Below are 24,572 nucleotides of genomic sequence, written 5' to 3' on the forward strand. Positions count from 1 at the left end.
TTACACAAAGAAAGAAAAACCAGAGAGTAAACAAAAGAAAATAAAACAAACAAAATTAATGGGTATTGCATTGGAGTCGAACCCGTAAGCAGCGTATTTTAACGAGTCCTTTTTCTCAGTGTCTCTTTGTAGTGTGTTTCAACTATTGTATTACGGTATTGTATGTTTTAAAACAATTAAACACCACTGATATGTCTTAGTTAGAGTTTAGTAATTGAAGGAGCCATAGAAATGTGAACGAACAATTCAAGCATAATTAACAATGATATGGGTTGCCGGTACAGATAAAGTGCAACAACTTAGTTCCGTACCAACAAAACAAAACAACAAATAAATAAAGTATAATATATACATAAAAATATATATATATATATTTAAACAGACACACTAATAAACGTTTTGGTTTAACGAAATTTACATTCATATACAATACATATAAAAATACAAAGGGTTTAACATACAAATATTTTAAACGAGAAACAAAGTGTTTTATTTACCACAAATTAGGGTACGCAGCAGAAAGAAATTCAAACTTGGCGCTCTTTAGCACTCTTGACAGCATATACGTGTATGGGCCTGCAACATAATGTTACTTTCCCAAGTCTCTTAACACTGCCGTGTTCCTTAACTTAACACTTATCACAGCCGTTGTGTGGGTGTGCCTCCAAAAAGATGTACGCATCTGATTTTAGCTCTGGCTGGCACTGGATACCCGGACACAAGAACCTTGCCATTGATAAAAAGACTGATATACAAGCCAAATCAGCCACTAGTGTAGGCAAAATATTTCATTTACCTCTAAAATTGAAGTTTTTAAGGTATATTCAATAATACAGGGTATTCAAACACCCACTCGCATGTTTCTCTCAACATGGGAATTTTCGCAGGCAACAATGAGTCTATATTCCATCCCCGCTTACGTTGAATTCCATTCCGTATTTTATCATTGGCAACATAGTTTGTATGGACCAGCAACATTCTGCGAAAAGTAACTAGCACTTAGTACCCTTGGAGGAATGGATATCCTCGAATTTAAGAAATCTCTGGTTCCAATCAATGCAAAAGCGTTCTATCTGTGCTGGTAAGCCATCTCAACAAAATTATGCAGATACCGAGAATACAACTAGATCGATATACATATGTATATACATAGAAGGCATATGAAAAGGTTAAAAACATGTCAGTCTAAGATAAAGTCATTATTAATGTTTGAGAGATATTTGAAAATTAAATTTTAATATTAATAAATGGAAATAGGGTATACATATGCCCATACTAAACTTTATCTACCTGTTGACAAGCAACAAATTGTCAAATGACGTTGCATTCCGTTCTCACTCACGTAACGTTTTATGCTATTTTTGTTCGTTGACCTTTTAGTTTTAACCCTAATTTGGAAACATTCCAAGAATAGGAAGTCGTGAAAACTAGACAATCTTGTGGAGAATTGATCGATAAATCGGATAAAATTATGGTTCTAGCGCGGAGACTCCTAACTACCTAGTAATATCAAATAGAACATAAAAATCGAGTAAAATAATTTAAGATTTACTGTATATTCACAGTATATTTTGAAAATGCAAGGGTATATTTGGGTATATTTCCGAGGGTCTCTTGATATATTTGATCAATAATTCCGCGGTCACACTGATAAAAAACAAAAAAATAAATAATAAACAATTAATCATTAATTGCCGTGGCGTGCGTGTATGTGCGTTCGTGAGCGTAACTATGCAAATTTCGTCATCGAAATCGCAACAGCGCGCAGTTGTTGGTGTCGATGCAGCGGTTTTGGCATCAGCCTGCACCTGTGGTGGCATTTGCACCAACATTTTCAGCTGTGTGGCTGCAGTTAGTGGCAATGGCGTCAGCGAAAACGATCATTTTTAGCGAATAAATAAATAAAGACAACCAACTACTGAAGGAGCGGTGTGTTAGGTTAGGGGTGCGACGGGACGAGACGAGCGAAACGAGCTAGGTCCGTTTTCTTCGTGCTTTTTTCAGTTTGTTTTGCGGAAAGTTTCCAACCGAAAGAAAGGAGTGAAAAGAAACGAAGTGGAAGTGTTAAGAGAGAGCAAAAGTGTGTGCAATGCAAAGAAAGGCTGATGATGTGTTATATAAAATATTAATACAAAATGAAGGCCAAGAAAGTGTTTAAAATGCAGCGAAAAAATCAATGTATGCAGTTTTGACGGGTCGAACGGAAGGCACACAACACGCGCACAGCCCATGAAAGGCACAAGGAAGAGAGGAAGCAGCAACAAAGCACAGCACAGCTGAGCAGAGGCTTCGTGTGTGTGCGTCGTGCCTGTGTGTATATTTGTGTGGGCTGTGTGTGGGAGGCAGCAACAGAAGCAGCGCCGCAGCAGCAGCAAATCAAATCAATATCTGCAACCAAAATAAACTGAAATCATGTCTAATTAAGGCAAAAAATTATAATTAGAAGCAACGGCAACACCAGCAATTGCAAGAAAGTGCGTTGCCCGATCCTATCTGATCTTCTTGTTAAAAAAAAAAGGTAAGTCGTCGGCCATTTTGATTGCAATTCTTTTTCCTCTAGTGAATTATGCCCTGAGTTATCCCATCTACCGCAAATTGTGTTTAATTACTTTGAACTTTATGCGGGGACAGATGTTCGTCCGTCCGGAAGACGTTATGGGGAATTTTGTTAGAATTTCGCTTCAAAGACTGCTCGAAACTTGTTTCTCTCACTCTCTGTCTGTCAGTTTCTCCAGTAAGTGGGGGCCTTATGTAAACAAAGCATGCAAAGTGATACATGGACTTATATACTTCTATGTGTGTTCTTGGCAACGTTCTTCGATGATTCTTCTCTTTATATGGTCAAACTGCAAAAGTGAATGATTTCAATTCTCGTTTCATTGCGTTCTTTTCAATTTGTATGTGATGCGCTCCTCAGCAGAACGCAAAACAGCAGACACACACATACACACAGATGTCTGCCCAATCAGCTGGTGTGCTTGTGTGTGTTTTGCAGACAAAGAAACTGCTAAAGCCAAAAGAGATGGAAAGGGAAGGGCGCATCGACGTTAGCGTTGGCTCTGCTGTATCCTTGATTTCATTTCCATTTCCTTTTTGCGCAGCCCCCAAAGAACAAAGGAAATCGTATTAAAACAGTTGACAGTTTGTCCACACAAGTGTGTGTGTGTGTAGGGGAGAGAGAGTCGCTCATCCATATTGATTTAATATTCACATTGGCTTGTTTTGATGATAGAAATACATATTGCTTACATATGCAATTATAAAATAAAAGAAATCAACTGCCAAAACACGAAGTCCCTGTAAAAACATTGCAAAGGTGTTTTCAGTGTAGACTTTTCCGTTTTCTCTTTCTCTCTCTCTATCCATGTAACACAGCCAGGCAGCCATGTTAGATCTTTCGATCAACGGAACAAGGCTGAAAGGAAGAAACAGTTCAAAAAAAAAGAGAGCACATGTTTATCATTTTCTTATGTTATTTTGCTCGCTATTAAATCACTTTTCCTACACCCTTACAGAGAGGATTTTGGTGTTTTGATCAGATGGGATGAAGGTGGACGCAGAAATGCAGCTCTGTTACAGTGATGACCACAATGATAGTACGGGTCTTATATTGACTTCTGTATTTGGATGTTCTGTTCGATGAACGTGCTAGGGATAGCTTTTAGTTTAACGAATTCCCGCATCTGCCGCATTCTGTATCAATCATCAAGGTTTCCATTATCGTACCCACTCCCCGCAATTGTCATGTAGAGCACGTATCGCACAGCTCTGCATACGGTACAATGCAAAGACACACACAGAAACACACACACACATCTGTGTGTACTTGGAAGTGTCAACCTTGTTTTACCATTTTATAAGAGTGTACGTTTTGTGCCTCAAAGTAAATGCAAACATAATAAAAATACACATAGAGTAGAGTTGGTTTTCCATTCAGTCAATGAAGCCATAAGCATTGTCAACCTCAAAACAGTTCTTTGGCTTAATTTTTCCATGATAACGAGAAACCGAACCGAGCCGCAAGGCAAGAGAGAGAGAGCCTTATCTTGAGAGTCACCGAAATCCATGTGGTTGGTTATTCGGCGAGAGTGAGATAAGCAAACAATTAAATGCCAGAATGCCTATCAGAAGCTGCGCCCCTTATGGTGACTATCTGAGATTGGGGGGTTTCAGTTCCGAGTGCCACTGCAGCACAACTCAGGGTCATATTGTTCTATGGGGACTGATAAAGAAGCGAGAACTGTTCTGTACTTCTTGGGTACTTCAAATGATCATATCCTGGTGTCATTTACGCGGGTGTGTGGCATCCACTTGGCACATCTCATCGACTCAATGGACTTTGCTACGCATTATAAGTATTTTCGAAATTCGCTCTCTCAAAATATGATGATAGATAGTATCATGGACGCGGGGGTCAGTGGGAGTGGGAGAGGGAGAGAGTGGCAACGCTCACTGACCCCATCGACGCGGCTGCCGTTGACGTTTCCCGTTGTTGTTGTTGCTTCTGTTCTTTTAGTACTCCCCCTCCTGCTACGCGACGCTCTCCTTATTGCGTTTTATTTTACGTTATTTTGTTGCTGGGTTGAATGACTCTGAACAACGTGTGCGAGCAAGAAGAAAACAACAAAAAGAAGAGCGTAACTGTGAGAGTGCCAGAGAGTGAGTGAAAGAGAGAGAGTGGAAGAGAGCGTCGAGCCAATGAACCCACCAAAAAAATATTCGCAGCTGATTTTGGTAGAAAAGAGGAGGGTTTGCAAATGTCGATGGTTACAGGAGTGCAGGGAACCATGGCAGAGCGGAAGGAGATGTAGATGTCTCGACTGGTGTCCCCTCTACCTCTCTCTCACCCTTCGACTGTTACTTTTCTTTTTGTTTATGTTGATGCCAGGGTTGTTTAACCTGTAGAAGGATACCCTTGAAGGGGTGTGGGGACATGTGATTTTATTTCGACGGAATTTTCGTTTCATTTATCTTTTGAATCCGCACAACAACATTTCTCTAACTCGTTAACAAAGCACAGCTCTTTGTTTAGATTATATTTTGTGTTCATATTTTTCGTTCTTTTTTTTGTGCTGTGCTGTGTTGTACAGAATTTACAAAAATAAACATCATGTAGTCATCGCATGGTCCAACTGGTCTCCAAGGTGGCGGGGCTGGGGGCAAAGCAACGTCTGCATAGAGAAAGAGAGACAGAAAGAGCTTTTAATCATGAGCGGAGGGGAGGGAGGGAGGGCCGGCCAGGCAGTGTATTACGTAGTTCCCGTTTTGGCAAAGTTCTCTATTTGTATCTCTAGCGCTGTTTCTCTTTTATAGTTCGTTGGGATTATTTCGATCTCGATCAAGATGTGGGACACGCCCCAAGTCTGTGTTGTGTGGGTGAGAGTGTTTTGCTCTAAATATGCAGGAAATTTAGGTACATCCAGCCTTATCGGTGTCTGTGTGTGTACATGCCAACTCTAAAACTCAATTAACTTTAATTATTTACCATGCACCAAGCACCATTCAAAATGTCCGCCTGCTATCTGACGGAGATTATCAATATGCATAGTCACTCTGTCAGTCAGCACCATATATTATTCAGCTCACTCCAACCCCAATCCCCTATCCCCTTGCCCCCAGCCCACTCGAACATCTATTCATTGCCTCAATCACTCCCTCCCCAACATGGTGGCCGCTCAGCTGTTGGCTCTCTCTCTCTCTCTCTCTCTCTCAACCTTAAACTTATTATGCGACGACAAGCTCATTACCGTTACACCTCCTTTATGCTCTGCCGCAGCAAAGCACAGAAAAGCGCACCTGACTACGAGTCAATCACAGTCACGTGTAAGCGAAAAGAACAGCTGTACGGAAATAGAAACAACGGCAAAGAGACGTGGGGAGGGGAAAGGCGCACTGAGCTTGCTTCCAGGGCCCCTCTGCTATGGCTGTAGCAATGGATACACGATTTTGTACATATGTACAAAACATCTTCTTCAGGGTTAAAGCAATCCATTTCGTACCGAGGTGGTTACGTATTCCCATTCCCAGACGCTGTGCTGTGCTGTCTATATTTGCTCACAATCAATCCAAAGTCTCCCAGTCGGTAAGACTCTGCCGACACACTTTTCCTCAACTACGTTCTAAACAATTTCAGCACTATAAATGTATACATACACACAAAACTATTTGTGTGTGAGTAAGGCCATAACAAAAGAAATGCTTTATAATTTATAAGTTATGGTAAATAAATACAACACACATGTTGGCAGCTGAACAGGCCACTTGAAGATAGCAACAAAGTAATAATAACAATAATATTGTTGTTATTTTTACCCAATTCCTGCATAAGGTTTTCCAAAAACAGCTGATCTTCGTTGCAGCTGAGTGTGGGAGTGTATGTGTTTTGCTGCTTGATCGTGTAAAGGTTTTCATGGCCATTCTTTGGTACAACATTTTTTCACAATTCGATCCTCTTGATGCTAAGCAAAACTTCATCATGACTGCCACTGTACATGGGATGATGCCCCCTGTCGGACGTTGCTCAAATTCCACTTAATTAAATAAGCCAAGAGCCGAAGAAAGCAGTCAATCAGTCAAGCTTTTAGCTGGGGGGAAGCGGAAGAAAACCAGAAACAAAAAACAGAAAAAACAGAAAAATTTCCAGGCCTGAGGCCGCCCCCCGAAGGGCTGGGCTGGCTGGGCTTTCATTCGATTTGGACTGACCGGAGCAGCGCCCTCTGCCGTTGGGAAATCACAAATGAAGACTTGCCTTCATAAAAGCCGAAACTACCTGTATTCGGAGGGAGAGGGTTTGGGTTTCCTTCAGAGCAAACACGTTTTATTTGTACTTTATGAGTGATAAAGGGAGCGGAGAGAGGGAGAGTCGAAAGTCGGTAAATATTTATCGGGAGTCGTCGTCTATTCTTGGGTTGGGTTTGGGAAGGAAACAACGACCTGAAATGCATTAGGAGTAGTCCCTAGATAAGGATCCATATGAGGAGACCCTGGGAAATAATCGATTGGGAAATGGGGAGATTGATAGATTGATGGCAGTGAAAGCAAATTACATTTGAGCTACTAATCTGTTTATTCCATGAGGATTTCCCCCACTATTTCAATCGATTCCCCCACAACTTTGCATTTTTAAGATGCATCCATGCCAGTGCCAGTTGCCAGTGGTGTGTGCGGAGGGGTCAACAGCAGTTTCTTGTTTTCCTGTTTGGCCAAGAGCAAGACAGAGACCAGAGCCAGACGGTCTTGGCATTTCTTTGTCTGCAGCGCGCGGACAAGTCTTTGTTGTCGCCAGAAACGCTTCGCCACGCCATGCCTGTGCCCGTGCCGTGTTGTATCCTTCGGCTTGGGTTACTCAAGTTCGTTCCGCAGACAAGTGACGATTTCATATGCACTCCACCGTAGGTGGATGTGGATGTGTGTCTGCGTCTTCGTCTTCGTCTGGTTCTGTTTCTGTCCCTGATTGTGTGTGCATTGATTTGTTCTTGTGGAAATGTGCAAAGAGAGCAAAAGGGAGCAAATACTGAACACAATATTCATCAAAGAGAGAACACTAAAAGTCCACTTTGAGTAGATTTATTCCTAACATGCATCATCCAGACATACCCCCTCGTACCCGTAACAATGCAAAAAGCAGCAGACTGGCAGACCTGTGACGACGTATCAAATACAAAAATCATATCAGCAATAGTGTTCTGTGTTTGCCTAAGGCTGTGTCTGTGTGTGTGTGAGGGTGCTGATGATAAGATGTCACATCGTGTGTGGATTGCAAGGTCCAGAGAGCAGAACACGCAGAGCGAAAGAGAGAGAGCAGCGTAAGCAAACATAAACTGTGAACTGAATGCTGTTGCTGTTGTCTGGGTCGCGACGTCTTTTGGGCTCTGGCCAACTGCTGACTGTCTTTGGGGTTTTGGATTATACTTGCACACACACACGCGCACAAGTAGTACATGTACACATTTGTTTATGTATTAAGTGCAGTGAGGGCGCATGCGTTTTTTGTGGTTTTTATTTCTTCTCCGTTGCTGTTGTTGTTTACTTCTCTCCAAGAACTTCGCTCCGTTCGTCCGTCTGTCAGCCCCCCAACAAGTACTCAAGAAAGCGAACGAGCAAAAAAAAGAAACCCCAAGCGGACTCTTTTATATGCCAGCAATGTAGCAGTAGCGGAGGTAGTGGTAGTGGCAGCAATCAGCAGCAGACGCTGAGGAGGAGCAACCTTCATATCATCATCGAACATATGGAAACGGGTTCGTTTCGCTGTGTGTGCTGTGGGTATATGTATGAATACTTTTCTGTATCTCTGTGACTGCCTTTTGTTATTGAATCGCTATCACTTAGAGATGCCTGCCCCTCCATTTACGATCGACATGCATAAATTCATATGGATGTATTTATATATGCATAGTACATTTTACCTATTTACTTCACTTATCACTCAAATGTCGCCATGTCTGTCTGTCTATTGTGTTTGTGTGTGTGTGTGCTTCTCCCTCTGCCTCTCTTGCTCTCCTAGCCTAGGGCCTTCGAAATTCCATATGATTTTTGTGTACATTCTTTGTGTTCGTTTTCCCCTGCGCACTGCAACATGTTGGCGCACTCCAACTGAACTGTGACACTGGCAACATGTTGCTTGCCAGATGTTGGATGAGGGCCAGCCAAAAAAAATAAACGAAATCCAACAAAAAAAACTAGCTAAATGTACGACGTAGTTTTCCCTACACATAGCCACACGTACATATGTACATACAAACGTATATACATATAGAGAGATACACATAATGTACCCACTGAGCACATAGCACACGGGCACACACAGCCACACACACACACATACGCAGCCAGAAGCAAAACAAAGCCAGCAGTGGCGTCGCGTCGCGACGCGAGCGTGTGGCTCGACTCAGCTGTTTTAGAAAGTTGCCGTCAGCAGCGAGCGGAGCATTGTCGCGTAGTCCGTTCGCTCATTCAAATTGCGAACCCCAAAGCGAAAACACGCGGGCCCCTCTACAGTTATACGAGCCAAGAGAGCAAGCACAGGCAGCCAGAGAGAGAGGCAGAGGCAAGGTAGCAATCTTGAGGTTTCTTTTTTTTGTTTGTTCGTGGAGAGCCAAGCCAAAAAGTGCAGCCAGAGACCAAAAATAATATTGAAATCTAAGCAAACAAGTTTCGTTTCGTTTCGTTAATAATCTGTTGGTATTTGTTACCTGCTGCTGCTATTGCTGGACTCTTGTGTTTCGCATTCGTATTCTCCGTTTCGTGCGAGTGAGCAAAATCAAAATCAGTGTGGTGTGGGAACAAAACAGACACAGATCCATACACAAACACACCTATACTATTTTTCTGCGAGTGTGTACCGTGTCGGTGCGTGCAGTGTACTCTACCAAAACGCGACTTCAGTTCAATTTCACATTGAAAACGCCAGGCAAAACCGTTGAGAATTCAAATGCAGCTTCGTGAACACCCAATATGTCGACGCTGTCAAAGTTGTTGCTGTTGTCCGCCGCTTAGAACTAAGAGCAAACAACACCTGAAAGCACAGACGCAACAACAGCAGAAGCAGCATCAGCATCAGCCAAGGCAGCAGCGAGTGAATAGTTAATTATGCTGAACAGTTAAAAAGGGGAAACCAATCAAGAAAACCCACTAAAAGGTTTACAAGTTTTGGAGAAACGTGATTTGAAGGAGTAAAGTGTTTAGCAAAAGGTTTGTACCTAGAATATGCCCAAGTTCCCCCATTTATGTACATAATCCCCCACCTCCATACATTGGTGTGTGGGTGAGAGTAACTGCTGTGACGTTTGCTTGATACATACATACTACATACGTTCCGTTCCCCACTCAGCTGTGCAGTTGCGCATGTGTTGGTGACGTAATGCTCAAATAAAAACATCGCAATAGTCAAAGCTCTGCCCGTGTCCACGTCCACCCACACATATGTACACACTGACAAATACAGTATAATAATTGAAGATCGCTAAGGCACTAGGCTGTGTGTGTGGGTGAAACACTTTGGGAGACTATTGGACGCCCCCTTCAGCGTTGTTGTAGCTGCTGCTGTTGTTGTTGTATAACACTAAATTACTGAAAAGGCAATTGGAATATTGCTCCCTCTCATTCTCCTGCTACCTCACTATCGCTGACTGCTGCTCAATTCCATTTCCACTCCCTCAAACTCTTCGAGTGTTTCTCTTGTATACGTTTTGATGTGACTGTGTGTCTGTGTGTGGTGTGTCAAGTCGGGAAAACTACTTTTTTGTTGCTGTTAATATAATTGACACACATTTTCGAATTGTGGCGTCAGTTGTTTGTTGTTGCATTCGTTGTGTGTCAACATTCGTGTGCCCCATGCAGGCAGAACGAGAGGCACTTAATAACTATTTAGGCGAGAGGAGAGCGGAACTGAGGCAATCAGCTGTTTAAAATGGAGAATCGTGCTCGAAGATTTAGCTAAATCATTTACACCTGGTATTTTCCATGCAATACACAATCGTAGTCGGGCTGTGGCTGGGGCTGGGGATGGGTGCGCCCCCAGATCACATCATTTAGCTTTATGAACAATTGCGCAACATATAGAACCACCCACGTGTAAGATCTTACAACGAAAGAGACTGAGAGAAACACACACACACACACACATGTGTTGTGGATTAAGAACAAAAGAGAGAGCAAGCACGTAAGAGAGATGAAAAGCTTCCCTTTTTAAGGTCAATTTAATGTGATTGATGTAGAATATTTTGGCCATAGAACGTCCACTTTCACTATCTATTTATCTGCTTTATATAAGAGAAAGCTGTTTAACAAAAAGACCATTCAAGATAAAAAAGAAAAATGAAGCAACAGTTGCTTTTTGGTCAAGAGATTGGGAAGTTATGCCACCTTATCCCCGTTTGGATGGAGCAATTTATATTAATTTTTGTGAGTAGATGAAGGAATTAATAAACACACACACACACACACGGACACACGTAAAATTACATTCGCGGGCAGTCCAACAGTCGCAATATAATTTTATACGTGCGCAGTTGGAAATGTAAATGAAGTGAGCGGGCAAAACGGAGAGAGAGCAGAGCAGAATATAGTGAGGGTGCCCAGGGGCTTGGGGTTGACTGAGTGGAGCACAGAATGAAGTTGTCCCACTCTGTAACTAAGGAGGGGAAGTTGGGGAGAGGAGTGAGAGAGAGCGAGCATTGGCACTTCTTGCGGTCATTTGCTTTTGCCTTCTGCTGTGACAGCGAAGAACGAACGAATACGTGTGGCTGTGTAAGTGCGTGTGCGTGACTGTCCGTCCGTTCGTTCGGTGCTCCCGATTTGCAGGACGGGTATAACATTTTGGCTAAAAATAAAACGTGCCATCGGTGTCTTCGACTTTTTCTCACTCACACTCACTCGCAATTCTTTTGCAAGTCCTGTCTGGCCCCCTCAATCCCTCCACCCACCCTCCCCGTCTAGCTGCTGGTTACTTCAACTCTCTCACACACACGCATACGTTCCAGCAGTGGGAGCGAGACGGTTCACGTGCTCACGTTACAGAGGCTCTCACACACCACACACTCTCACACGTGGGACAGCGGAAGAAGAGCGCAGAGCAGAGCCCCATAACTGGACTGCGTTTGTTTACAATTTTTGTTTTTTCTGCGCACATGTAAGCAGTGCCAAGGTATATTAATAGCAAGGTGGATCAGTACAAAGGAGCATCTGTAGCCAAACTTGCTTGAGTATGTGTACGGTTCACCTTCATGTTAATATACCTTGAACAGATGCTTGTGTGTGTGTGAATGATTGAGCGAGAGCTGGCTCGAATGATGCCGTTTAACTTTATTTGTTGTGTAAGAAACAGGGTGTCTTTGTCTTTCTCTTTCTCTATCACTATCCCTATCCCGCTCAGTGTAATGGGTTTAATTACGCTTTAGCTCACAATATACGTAGCAATGTTGCTCAATTATTTGATTTACGCTGCTATTTGTTGTAATTAATCTTGAAGTATTTTCTTTTATAATCGTTTGTTCGTCTCCTTAACACCCCCTTTCTCTCTCTCTTCTTCTCTCGTTGCAGCAAACAGCAAAAATAATGGAAATTTAACAAAGTTTTAAAAGGGTGAGTGTTGGGGAATCCTAGTGTAAAGTCGTCGAAAACCTTGAATGATTATTACAACTTTCAACTGTTTTGCTCAAATGCCTCTTATCTCATGGCCCTCTCACTTGTCCGTGTCCAGATTGTCGATAAAATCCCCTACAATGTACATGCACATACACATATAAATGTATGATGTATGTACGTATGTTCGTTCTATGTACAGACAGCTGGAGAGAGAGAGACAAAGAGAGAGATAGATATTGATGGAGGGGGAGGCAGGCGGGCTGTGTGACCATGTAACCCATCGAACGTGCAGCCCCCTCGACGACCGACGCTCGCTCAGCTGTGAAGCCAATGGGACAGTGTTGAGCTGAACAGAACACACACGCAAACGAACAACTAGAATAATGCGTTTTTGTAAGGTCGGCTCCGAGGTCAATTAGCGCCACATAAAGTCTCGGAATGATCATCCTCCCAACCAGCTGTTTCCAAAGTGGATGTGCTGTCGTGTATCACATTGTGGAACCCGCAGAAACCACGCCAACTCCACCACTTCCGCCTTAGATGACACATTTAATGAGGGTTGAGAGTGGAGGGAATGTGGGGTAAGAGAGGATAATTAATGAATGCAATAAAGCTTTTGTCATGACGCGTTTAGCTGGATGACTCAAGGAAAGCGAATATGAAACGAGAATGACTATAAATGTGGCCTGGGATTTCGTTCTGCAGCAATATAAAGTCCAACTTTTGGGGCAATTTCATAATTCACATAAGAAAAACAAAGAAAAGGAAGCACAACACAAACGAAAGGTGTACAAAGACGGAGGGACAGAGGACGGAACTTGTTTTCAAGCAGTTGCAACATATTTTTGTGTTTCCATTCGCTTTTGTTGTTGTTGCTGTCATTTTCTTTGAACGGGTTTTCCTGTGGGGCTGACGTTAGGCGCCCTCTAGCGCCTGGTGCCGCCTGCCTTTCACTTGGCGCTCGCTTGGGGCGCACAGGGCAAGGCAAGGCACGGGACGGGTCGGGTCGCCTTCGCCCCGTTTCCATTTTCCGCCTGGCAATCCAAATGCAATGCTGTAATGTGCGTCAAAAAATACATACCTAGAGGCAAGCAGAGAGACGGAGATACAAAGAGACAGAGAGAGAGGGGAAAATGTGCAATAAATAAATAAATTAACCAAGACCAATGCAAAACGCAAACCGTATTGCAAAATCAAAAAGCATGCCAAGGACGGTGGCCAAGCCAAATGAAATTAGTTCAACAATGCGCTGCGCTCCCCCTCTCCCCGGTAAGCAGATTTTCCACCCTGCCCCTCCCGCCACCTGTCGGACTGTGGCAGCGTGTGGCTGGCTCGATCGGTGTGCCAAGAACTGCAACCAATCAGCGCAGAGGGGGGAAAGCGCTGGGATGGATTATTGGGGTGAACAATGTGACAATGTTTATTTGATTTTGATCTGCCCTTGTGGATGTTATTGCTCATTGCATATTTGGCTGGCAGAGTGGGGAATATCTGCCACGGAACCCCGTTATCAGCATCAGCAGTCGCCCCTCAAGTGAAAATGAGCGAAAATATCTGTTAGCGAAAGTTGTGGCTAATATCGTAATGCGCCGTGGCTAATGACATTTTGTGTCTTCCCTTCCGAGGGGCTTGCCAAAAGAAACCCCCTAAAAGCACTGCCATCGAATAAATTTTTCACACTGCTGCTGCCAACACTTTAAACGTTCCAATCGGTTCCCTTGTTGCGGATTTCCACTGCGTCACAGGCGACGAGGCGCTTGACGAAGTTTTCGAAAAATCATTTTCCCATTTACGCTGTAATATGTACATTTGTACATCTGTACATATATATGTAGTATGTATTCCAGTACATAGCAGAGAGAAGTGATGAAATGTATATGATAATGGGCAGATGAAATGAAATACGTACATATGCTACACACTACGAATATTAGTATTATGTATGCATGTGTAGAAATAAAAGCGTGGCAGACTGTAATCTAATCAAATATTATTAAACTCTGTCCGCATTCTACCGTTCCTTTCCGTTCCGTTCGCTTGCCCCCATTTTCATACAAGTTTTCTTGCCTTTGTGTGTGTGTGAATGTTGTCTATTGTGGGCCAAGTGTATTTGTATGTATGTAGATGTAGCCATGGATGTATCATAAACAAAACTTGAAACACACACATGCGCATGCATATCCGTATCAACTTAACACGCTCACATTCATGGGGCTGAGGCAAACATTGCCAACTGATTGCAAAGCAATACAAAAATCATATGTTTTCTAACACACACACACACACTCTCACACGAACACAGCACAAGAGAGCTTTGAGTCCACCTCTCCTCTCTCGTGGACTCGCTCTCTTTCGCGTGCCAGTTATATATTGTGCATGCAGGTCAAGAAGAAACGCAAAAACAAAAGCAAAAGTAAAGACAAACATGTTTACCCAACCACACATATACACACAGGTAGAGAGAGAGAGAGAGAGAGCGAGGCTACGCGCTCTCGCAACATGCTGCCAGAGTGTTGTTGCGCGCGCGTGTCTGCCTGCAACAGCTGTTTTGTGTATACAAACTTTTTTTGTTTTGTATTTTTTGTTGCATGTATGTGCATGTCGTTGCTGCTGCTGCTGTTGCCAAGCGCGGTTTAAGCAGCACCCAGAATTGCGTCAGAATAGAAGAGAGAAGGCAGACTAGACGAAGCTCTGCTTCTCTTTACATGCGCTTTTACTCGGGACAGCCTTGGACTGCTGTTGCAAACACATAAAAGTTGTGCACTTCCCTTACATAGAGTATTTTGCAGCGACCTTCAACGAATGTGCCTCTATGTATGCACTATTTTGGTGCTGCTGCAAAGCTTGGCTTGGCTTGGCTTGGCTGGCCACTGACGTCACAGCGTTAGCAACATGTTGGCTCTAGCGCTTGAGTGGGATGAAGTGCGCGTGCCAAAAGGAGAAGAATTATGCATTGCCAGATGAACGACATGTGTTACACACACACACACACATAGCTGTGCTTTTGGTTAAGTAACGACCTGGTTTTACCATTTTTCAATTATATTTCGTTTTTAGGGCAAATTGGGGCTGTGTCAGTGTGTCGGGTCGGGTCGGCCAGTGGCAGTAACAGACATCAGAATCGAAGGCTGCCTGGCTGGGCCATTCTTCTGGTCGTTTGTGCGTTACTTCCGCATCTTAGGGATAAAAAGTAAACCATGTCAGCCTTATGTAATACATACGGACCAAGAGCAAGGGTAAAAGTGGGTTGTGGTTGGGGGTGGGGGAAACGGAGACCTTCAAAAACATAATTCAATTGGGTTTTTTTTTCCTCATCCATGGCGCTGCCTCCGACTGTTGTGACCCCATTCGCATTGTGACATTTGACATTCAGAGTGGGTGGCGTGGGGGCAGGGCTGCGGGGCTGAAATTACCATAGGAAACCATGAAAATATACAAATTCATTTAAATTATATTTTTTATTTGACTTTCCCTTTCTATTTTTTCTTGCAGTGTACTTCCGGTGCAAGAAAAACTCAAGCGCAGTAGGCAGCAGCAGCAGCAGGCGAGTGTGTAGCTGAGGCTGAGGCAGCAGGAGCAGCGCAGCAAAGGACATCTAGAAGGACATCCCGACCATGATACCCACCAGCGTCACCAATTCACCGCCACCCGCTAGCTTGGCCCAGAACGGAGCTGTTGCTTCCTCACTGGGCTCAGCGGCAGGCGTCGGAGGAGGAGGTGGAGCAGGAGGAGGAGGAGTCACACAGTCTGCGTCATCAACTGCAGCAGCAGCGTCGGCAGCGACGGCGGCACAGAACAACTACAGCTCCATTGTGCTCGGACTGGCATCGCTGATACTCGAGGGCAGACCCATTGCGGACGATGAGTATCAGCCGCTGACGATGACAGGCACTGCCGCAGGTGCACCGCCAGTCAGTGGGGGTCGCCTGTCGCCGCGACCCTCCACTTCCCGGGCGGCCATTAACATAACAACGAATCCATACGCAGGCGCCACAACCACGCCACGCTCCCCCAATGGCAATGGATCGGCAGGTGGACCGAGCAGCATGACGACAACGCATCAGCGTTGGACACAGAAGCTCTGCCAATTGCGGCAGATATCGCCGGCAGCGCAGAGCATGAGTGCCGAGCCAGAGCTGGTGTCGCTGGCCATCAATGATCTCAACACGGATCATGGCGGCGACTACGAAATAGTCCGTCGAGTGATGCTGAATCGAGCTGGAGGAATGGGCATGGGCATGGGCATGGGCAATGTAGGAGGAGGAGGAGGAGGAGTAGGAGGTGGTCTGGGTGTGGGTATGGGTATGGGTGGTGGAACTGGCACAAACAATTCCAGTGCTGCCAGCTCTTTGGGCTCCAACTCCTCGGACAATATACTGCACTCGCTGCAGTCTTTGGCCACCACCTGCCTGAGAGGCGGCCCAGCCATGCCCATTGGCCAGCCCTCGCCCTCAGAGACGCGTAATCTGAGTCTAAACTTTGGTTGGACAGCAGCAGGAGCTGGAGCTGGAGCAGGAGCAGGGTGCAATAATAGCAACGTCAATACCAACACTGCCACTGCCACTGCCAATAGCGGAGCGAGCAGCTCCACCACCACAACCACCAATAACACCAACAACACCAATACAAGGCCCAAGCATGGGCCACACTGTGATCAGTTCCTCAGAAAGATGGGTCTGGCCAAGGGCGAGGCGACAACCGAAGCTGAGGAGCACATCTGTGATATGTCTTACCTAAATATGACCGTGAGTAAACGCATAAACCCATCCTCGAGAGATTCCCTCATTGATTAACTGCCTCCCCTTCTCAGTGTAATCGTTGGCGTGCGCATTGCATGAAGATGGAGGCCATTCTGGCACGCCGTGATCCCGTTTGCATTGAGGTATACCTGGGTCCAGTCAGCCACAAGCTGCTGCTGGAACAGTGGATCATCAGCGGCAAGGAGAAGTAAGCACAAAAAACATCTCTCCTGTAAAGCTCCATTAATCTCACTCTCTTCACCCTTTAGAGTGCCGCCTCCCACGATGACTCTGCCCTCGCTGTGCAGTGCCATACGCAGTCAGCTGTACTTCTCGCAGATTGTGGCCTGGTGCGATCTGCTGCGCAAGTGCGATCCCTCTGTCTATGACAGCGGACGCGTTGTCTTTGCCAGCCAAAGCGCTGGAGATCTGGCTGGCAGTGGCAGTGGCTCCCATGCTTCGCGTCGGCCCCGCCTCAACATCTTCTACAGAATTCGGCAGCATAATCCAGCGGCAAGCAATGGCTGTGGCAGCCAGTACTTGGACGAGAGCAGCGGCTTCAGTGCCAAGGCTTCGGTGCACAACTTTCCCCATGTGAACATCTCGGAGAGCTTCAGCGTGTCCGTCTGCGTGAGGAGTCTGCCACGGATCAATGGTGGCCTGCCGCACATAGAGCCACCGCCTCCGACACTGCCACAGCCACTGCCAACACCACCCACGCGATCTCTGCGACCGCCAACGCAGCCAGCCAGCACTCCCACAGGTGGTGGTGGCTTGCATGCAGCCTCACCCACCGGCCTGGGGGCACGCACCGCTGCAACCACGCCAACTCCGACGCTGACAACCGGCTCCAACTGTGATAATAATGGCAAGCAGCGGCAGCAGCAACAGCAGGTGGTGCCGCCGCCATCGGGCGATGAGCTGGACATATCGGGAGAGTTTGGCAGCGTGACCCACAGGGAGCGGCAGCTGCAAAAGTATCGCAAGCGAATGCAGCGACGTGACAAGAAACGGGAACTGAAATCAACGACAGAGCGGCTGCAGCTGGAGGAGCCCATGGAGGAGGGTGAGGAGATGACACAGTCCACCTCCCAGTCCCAATCGCAGTCCCAGTCCCAGTCGCAGCAGCAGCAGGCCATTGTGATGACACTGACGCAGCCACAGCCACGTCGCATTGCCATGATATCGACGGGCACGCAGACCTCGCTGAGCAGCTGCCAGCAGTGTGGCAGCGAGAAGACGCTGCTCTGCCTGAACTGCACAGCCGGAGAGGGGGTGGATAGAGATGAGAACGATGACGATACAACGGCCTCGGAGATCGAGGACACATCCAGCTGCAGCCTGAGCAGCGGTGATCTCATTGTGGGCACGCCGCGGAACAAGGCCGAGCTGCTCCTGCAGGCCATACAGCGCACGCCAAAGAATCGAAGCAGAAAGCCACACCATGATCTCAACAGAGGGCAGAATAACAATCAGCCCAAGGCAGTGCCGGCGGTCAGCGGGTGTCAGGTGTGCAAGCGGCAGAAGACGCAGCATAACTTTGCCAATGGACGAGGCTGCAGCAATGGCTACACCCGCATGGAGCAGGAACCGGAGCAGGAGTCAGACCGAGAGACAGAGCGGGAGGCACAGGTAAGCCAAAGCCTTGCTTTAAGCGTGATGCCAGCGACTGATTTATTGCCGATTCCGCAGATTGAGCGCTGCAAGACTCCACCACCGCCAGCCGTGGCTGATCACATTGTGGTGCAGTTCAAGACGCCCATCAGTCATCTGCCACTCACGCCGCAGTCGAGCAACACGTCGCTGGGTCGTCCGTTGCCAAAGCCCAGCCAGCTGCGTCTCAACTGCAGCGGTTTGGCGGCGGACAACGAGACACCGCCACCGACATGCTCGCCGCTGATGCGCAAGCCGCTGCCCAAGGTGAATCTGACGACGATCTTCTGCAGCTCGGCTCCCATAACCATTGGCTGTGGGAGCAGAGGCAGTGCAGGATGTGGCAGTGGCCAGAGCAGTCCAGCCTTCTCCTTCGATCTGGCCGCCCTGAGCCACGCCCACTCGCAGCTAATCACCCCAGAGGCGGGCAGTTTGACGGTGCAAAAATCCTTCTCAGCTCCCACGCTGCCCAATGCCTCGTTGTCGGTGTCGCCGAGATTTGCCAAGCAGGCGGCGGCCTTCTACAAGCGACGCTCCCGCCACCTGAGCGATCGCTCGGATCGCAGCTCGCTGGGCTCCGACGAGCAGTTGTCCGACGAGGATCTAGAGTCGGGCATGTGCAGCCCCGCGGGCTCCCCGCTCAAGAGTCTGGCGCGCCTGGCCACGCAGTTTGCGGGCCGCCCGCTGCTGGGCAACCTGGAGGAGTCGCTGCTGCAGAAGCGGCTGATGCCCAAGATCGAGGTGATGGGATTCAAGCTGCAGCTGGGCGCCTCCGGTGGCTTCTGCCCCACACAATTGACCATCCCGGCTGTGTCCTACTTCTACGAGCTGCACGGCGAGACCCTGAGCACGCCCTACCTGGTGAGTGATTCAACGGGAAATCCCCACTGGCAGCAGGAACTCACTTTTACGCTTTTTTCAGTGCGAGATTCGCTTGCCACGCAAGGGTTATTCGGTGCCCAGAACGGGCACGGTGCAGGCCACACTCCTGAATCCCATGGGCACTGTGGTGCGAATGTTTGTGATACCCTACGATATGCGGGACATGCCACCGCTGCATCGCACCTTCATACGGCAGCGCATACTGGCCGAGGAGCCCGCTTGCAATGGCCAGCAGACGACACATGAAAAGGAGCAGGTGCAACAGCAGCAACCACCGATACCACGCAGTCCCACGGGCAGCAGCACGAGCATCACCACCAGCAAATTGGGTCACTTCATCACAGCCGAGCAGATGAAGCGGCTGCGCTACTCCATACACTTGAGGTACGAGAGGGGGAACTTGCTGCATTAACAATAATTCTCTAGATTAAACTTTACATTTTTAATGCAGGTTCCAGACATCCCGCTCCGGACGCCTCTCGCTGCACACGGACATCCGTTTATTGATCTCACGGCGCACCGATTGCGACACGGCTGCTGCCCACGCCAAGGGCGTGCTGGAGGCACCCAATGAGCTTGTAACCGACACACTGACGCCCACTGAGCCGCGCTACAGTGCGCGGCAGGAAAGCGCCGGCAAGATTTAGTAGTTACTAAAGGCCTTGGGCGGCACATACCAACTAATACGCCGCCTGTGCCTGCAGCTTCATGCCCAGCTCTGGCACCGCTTTCAGCAGTATCCAAAATATCAATTGTAGTGGGAGGGAGTGGGCTGGCTGGCTGGCTAGCAGAGAACAGGAATCGAAAGAAATTCCTATGCTTTATTAGTTATTCTTTAAACTACGTAAATTAATTTAATTAATTTTTTCTTCCTTTTTTTCAAATTTTCACTCCCCCACTTTTAGTGCGCGGTGCCCTTTTGTGGTTTAGTTTTTGGAATTAATTGAAAACAACAAATGTGTGAAGCAAACATTGCAATGTAAAAATGTTAAAACAAGTTGAAATATTTAAACTGAAAAGCAATTGAAAGAACGCCAGATAAAAGCAACGGGGGAAATGGATTTGGGACGGGGTCAAGCGACAAACTAGCAATACTAGAGGGTGCCCTCTCGTGGGGTGCCACTTATACAATTTTAAATGCAATTTAATGAGTAGAATTTAGTGCATTGAATTGATGGATGGATAAATGGAGAATGGATGGTATTTGTATGCGCTCATATCGATCGTTGTTGTTAGTGTGTAGCGTGTGTTTTCTATTTGTTTTTTTTATCAAAATTGCCTTGAGGATCATTCAGCAATCATCCAAATTCGAAATGTTTTACTTTGCGTGCAAGTTTGTTTGAGTTTTATGTTTCTTTTTTGTGTTTCCGTTCTATTAAGCGTGCCTGTGATACGATATGAGCTGCATGAGCGAGCGGTGAGCATATTTCTAATAGGGTTTGTCTTTAGTTAAATACAATTGCAACAATACAACACAATAAATAATACACTTGTGTGTGTGTCTACCCCTTTTGAATTAGTATTCACTGTTTTTGTTTTCCACACTGTATACTTCAATAATAAACAAACAAAAACTATATATATATTATATAGATAGTGTGGTACTACGATATGCAGACCCACACACACCAAGCGTACATAATTTAATGTGTTTGAAAGGTCTTGACGAAAAATTCTTAGTTTCCATTGATACCTGACTATAACTACGTATAAAAACCAACCGAAAAAAACAACTTTACTTAACTTACAGCTATTAACGATGTAGATGGTATGATTTGTGCAATTAAACTATACACATGCGAGTACTAACAAAAGAAACAATAAAGAGCAAACAAAGTCAATGACGTTCGATATCAAATTGGAAGAGCCCATATATTTTGTTTCGTAGAGAGCTTAATGTGCGCTGTCAATAGCAATTATATATGTATGTGTAACAATAACATCAATATATACAATCAAAAAAGCAATTTTATTAGCGTTGTTTCAAATTTTGAATTTGAATTAAAAACCAGGGAGCAGTGGTTTCATAGCTGTCAGCTTCTAGCTATCGATGCCGTTTAAATCATTTTGTATGCATGGGCATCGCTGGTTCAGCAAAACAGCCTAAAAGTACTTTGTTTTGTTTTCTAAATGGTGTTTTCCAGTTCAGTTTTAAACTTAATTTGTAAACACTGCGACAAAAGGAAGTCATGAAAACTAACCCATCTTGCAAAGAATAGATTCATTAATCGGATAAAATTATAGTTTTACCGCGGAGACTCCTAAATAGCTGGTAATATTAAATAGAACATCAAAGTCGAGGAAAATTATTTAAGATTACGCTATAATACCGTATATTTTGAAAATGTAAAGTTATATTTCCGAGGGTCTGTCCGTATATAATTCTGCGGTCACACACTGTCCGTTTAGACACAGGAGAGGATTTCCCTGACCGTTTAGACACAGGAGAGGATTTCCCTGACCATCAAATGAAAAATTCAAATACAAATTTGTAAAATATAAGGTTATAAGGTATATAATCCAATAAAAAGGAGTATTTATAATAAGCCAAAATGATTCTTCAATTGGATTAAATTGTTGTTTCAGTGTTAAAACTCTTTGCATGCTAGTAATATCAAATAGAACATCAATATCGAGGAATATTATTTAAGACTACGGTATATTGCGGTATATTTGTAAAATGAGATGGTATATTTTGGTATATTTGTTAGGGTCTGACGATAAATTGTATCGATAACTCTCGGTCCCACTGCATGATTAAATAACAAAAAAAATAAAAATATGATTCGCTCCCAGGTGTTTTCTGGTGTCGCGAGACTGCTAAAATACAATAGAGGAGGCAACCTACTGATACGCGGCAAGGGCAGCAAGGCTACAACAACAAGCAGCCTCGATCCACGGCAGCAGGATGGTGGCAGCGAAAAGCCGGGCGGCGTGGACGAGGCAGCGGAACAACCGCAACAACAGCTGCCCGCACGTGAGCCGCTGGTGAAGAACTTCTTCGTTGGCGCTGTGGACAAGGAACTGCTGGCCTATCCGGAGGTTATAGCCCGCGAGGACATGGCCCAGCTGCAGAACGCACTGCTGCCGCTCAGGAATTATTTCAGCGAGCCCAAAGGGACGGAGGAGACCGCACAGAATCTCAAGCAGCTCGGACTCTACGGCTTGAATGTGCCCACCGACTACGATGGCAGAGGCTATGGCTGGAGCGCCAGTTTGATGGCCAGCGAGCCGGACTCGACGGCCACCAGCGTGGGCCTGGGACTGCAGGCACATCGCGTGGTCGTGGACCTGCTGCGGGAGGTGGGCACGCCACAGCAGCAGCAGCGATATCTGCTGGCGCTGGGCACTGGACAACTGATAGCCACCGAGGCCATCTATGAGTACACGCCGCCCGAGGACGACTACTTCAGCACGCAGGCAACATTCACGCCCGAGTCCAGGTCGTGGGTGCTAAACGGCGAGAAGGCCTACGTGGTGTGTGCGCCTGGGGAGCGGCAACTCTTCCTGGTGCTGGCCCAGACACAGCAGCCCAATGTGAGCGGCTCCTTGGGCCGTGCCACCACCATCTTTCTGGTGGACTCCCAGCAGGCGGGCGTACGGCTGGGCGAGCAGCATGCGACCTTTGGCTGCCGCGAGGCTCAGATGCGGCGTGTTCACTTCGACAACGTGCAGCTGAGCGAGGAGCAGGTGGTGGGACTGCCGCACGACGGCAATCGCTACTCGGAGCAGCTGGTGCGTGCCTCGCGTTTGCGCAGCAGCCTCGTAGGGGTCTCCCTGGCCAAGCGGCTGCTCAGCGAACTGACCCAATACAGCGTGGACACCACCCAGTGCGGCGTGCACATCAAGTGAGAGTGTGGAAGAAAGAATTTAAAAGACTCTTCCTAATGTTTCCTCCTCTGCAGAGACCTGGAGCTGACGCGCGTGCATCTGTCGCGTGCCATGTGCTCGGTGTATGCCATGGAGAGCATGTTGTACCTCACTGCCGGACTGCTGGACGAGTTCCAGGGCCAGGACGTGACGCTGGAGAGTGCCATAACCAAGTACTACACCCTCAAGCAGCTGTACGCAATTGCCTCCCAAAATCTGGGCGTTGTGGGACCCAAGAGCCTGCACAGCGGCCAGGCCACAGAGCTGGGCCTACGGGATGCCGCCCAGCTGTACACGCAAGGGGAATCCATCGACACGTTGAGCATGTTCATTGCCCTCACAGGACTGCAGCACGCAGGGGTAAGACCACGCAAGGATCTGCACTTCCAAATTGAAGATTTACACCAGGTTTCACCCACAGCAAGCGATGAATTCGGGTGTGCGCAAGAGCAGGAATCCGCTCTTCCATCCCGGCCACATCTTTGGCAAGTTCCTGGAGACGTCGGGCATTGAGAATCCAAAGACCAAAATGCATTTGTCCGAGCATGTGCATCCCACGCTGGAGGCGGCGGCTCAGTGCATTGAGCAGTCGGTGGCCCGCCTCCAGATGTCCGTCGAGCTGATGTTCACCCGTCACGGCAACGCGGTGGTGGAGCGACAGAGTGAGATGCAACGCCTGGCCGAGATCTCAACGACCATTTACGCGATGTGGGCCAGTGTGGCGCGTGCCTCGCGCTCCTACTGCATCGGCCTGCCCCTCGCTGACCACGAGCTGCTCACGGCCAGCGCCGTCTGCTCGCAGGGTCGGGACACGGTCCTGACCCTCTGCACGGAAATCTTTGGCGGAAATTTCGTGAACAACGACAACAATCTGGTGCGGCTCTCCAATCAGCTGACCAAGAGCAAAGGCTACTTTGCCGTGCATCCGTTGACATTTAATTTCTAGACCTTTGAGGAATAGTTTTACATTATAAATATATCAAGTATAAAGTTTTGTTAAAAGATTATATGCTTTTTTTTAAATGAAAGGATGTTAGCGCCAGGTCGTTCCAATTATCGATAGTTATTCCGAGAGTCCTTACATGCAACGCAAAAATGAGTGCGCAGGGGCTATGTCGGAAAGGTAGGTCCTTGCAACATCGGGATTTTCATCCGTACACTCTAACCACGTTTTAGTTTTAGTAGATATTTAGCAAATGAAAGATATTTTTAGATTTGAAAACTAGCCAATAATTGAAGGTATGTTTTAGTATAGCTTGAGGGTCATGCGGTATATTATGGAAGTTATGGAAATGACAAAGACAAGGTGAAATTTCAAAAGAAATACATTAGCGAAACAGTTCT

General features: G+C 46.5%; 2 protein-coding genes across 5 annotated transcripts; both read left to right on the plus strand.

Moving 5' to 3' along the window:
- The first annotated feature begins 1,667 nt into the window (after nucleotides 1–1,667).
- Nucleotides 1,668–21,216, plus strand: LOC117578512. 4 transcript variants are annotated; one of them, XM_034264054.1, is made up of 8 exons: nucleotides 1,670–2,518; nucleotides 12,040–12,081; nucleotides 15,577–16,829; nucleotides 16,895–17,031; nucleotides 17,093–18,455; nucleotides 18,516–19,337; nucleotides 19,399–19,742; nucleotides 19,810–21,216. In XM_034264054.1, the coding sequence occupies exons 3-8, from the start codon at nucleotides 15,699–15,701 to the stop codon at nucleotides 20,003–20,005; spliced, it is 3,993 nt and encodes a 1,330-aa protein (XP_034119945.1). In that variant the 5' UTR covers nucleotides 1,670–2,518; nucleotides 12,040–12,081; nucleotides 15,577–15,698; the 3' UTR covers nucleotides 20,006–21,216. The 4 variants fall into 4 exon arrangements, with proteins under 4 accessions (XP_034119942.1, XP_034119945.1, XP_034119943.1 ...); XM_034264051.1 differs by having other exon boundaries at nucleotides 1,668–2,518; nucleotides 17,093–19,337; nucleotides 19,810–20,005; XM_034264052.1 differs by lacking the exon at nucleotides 1,670–2,518 and adding an exon at nucleotides 8,936–9,690 and having other exon boundaries at nucleotides 17,093–19,337; nucleotides 19,810–20,005.
- An 888-nt stretch (nucleotides 21,217–22,104) lies between these two features.
- LOC117588447 (complex I assembly factor ACAD9, mitochondrial) lies at nucleotides 22,105–24,235 on the plus strand. The gene is made up of 3 exons (XM_034279733.1): nucleotides 22,105–23,206; nucleotides 23,264–23,588; nucleotides 23,650–24,235. Exons 1-3 carry the CDS (start codon nucleotides 22,140–22,142, stop codon nucleotides 24,172–24,174), a joined length of 1,917 nt encoding a protein of 638 aa, XP_034135624.1. The 5' UTR covers nucleotides 22,105–22,139; the 3' UTR covers nucleotides 24,175–24,235.
- The last annotated feature ends 337 nt before the right edge of the window (nucleotides 24,236–24,572 follow it).

This window comes from Drosophila guanche, unplaced genomic scaffold (assembly GCF_900245975.1).
Source record: "Drosophila guanche unplaced genomic scaffold, DGUA_6, whole genome shotgun sequence".
NCBI classification, from domain to species: Eukaryota; Metazoa; Arthropoda; class Insecta; order Diptera; family Drosophilidae; genus Drosophila; species Drosophila guanche.

Excerpts from the sequence above, each read along its gene's own strand:
- LOC117588447 (XM_034279733.1), top strand. The coding sequence starts at position 22,140 with ATGATTCGCTCCCAGGTGTTTTCTGGTGTCGCGAGACTGCTAAAATAC. Across the intron at positions 23,207-23,263 it reads CAGTGCGGCGTGCACATCAA|AGACCTGGAGCTGACGCGCG; the intron begins GTGAGAGTGTGG and ends CCTCCTCTGCAG. Across the intron at positions 23,589-23,649 it reads CAGGACTGCAGCACGCAGGG|CAAGCGATGAATTCGGGTGT; the intron begins GTAAGACCACGC and ends TTTCACCCACAG.
- LOC117578512 (XM_034264051.1), top strand. The coding sequence starts at position 15,699 with ATGATACCCACCAGCGTCACCAATTCACCGCCACCCGCTAGCTTGGCC. Across the intron at positions 17,032-17,092 it reads ATCATCAGCGGCAAGGAGAA|AGTGCCGCCTCCCACGATGA; the intron begins GTAAGCACAAAA and ends TTCACCCTTTAG. Across the intron at positions 19,338-19,398 it reads CCCTGAGCACGCCCTACCTG|TGCGAGATTCGCTTGCCACG; the intron begins GTGAGTGATTCA and ends CGCTTTTTTCAG.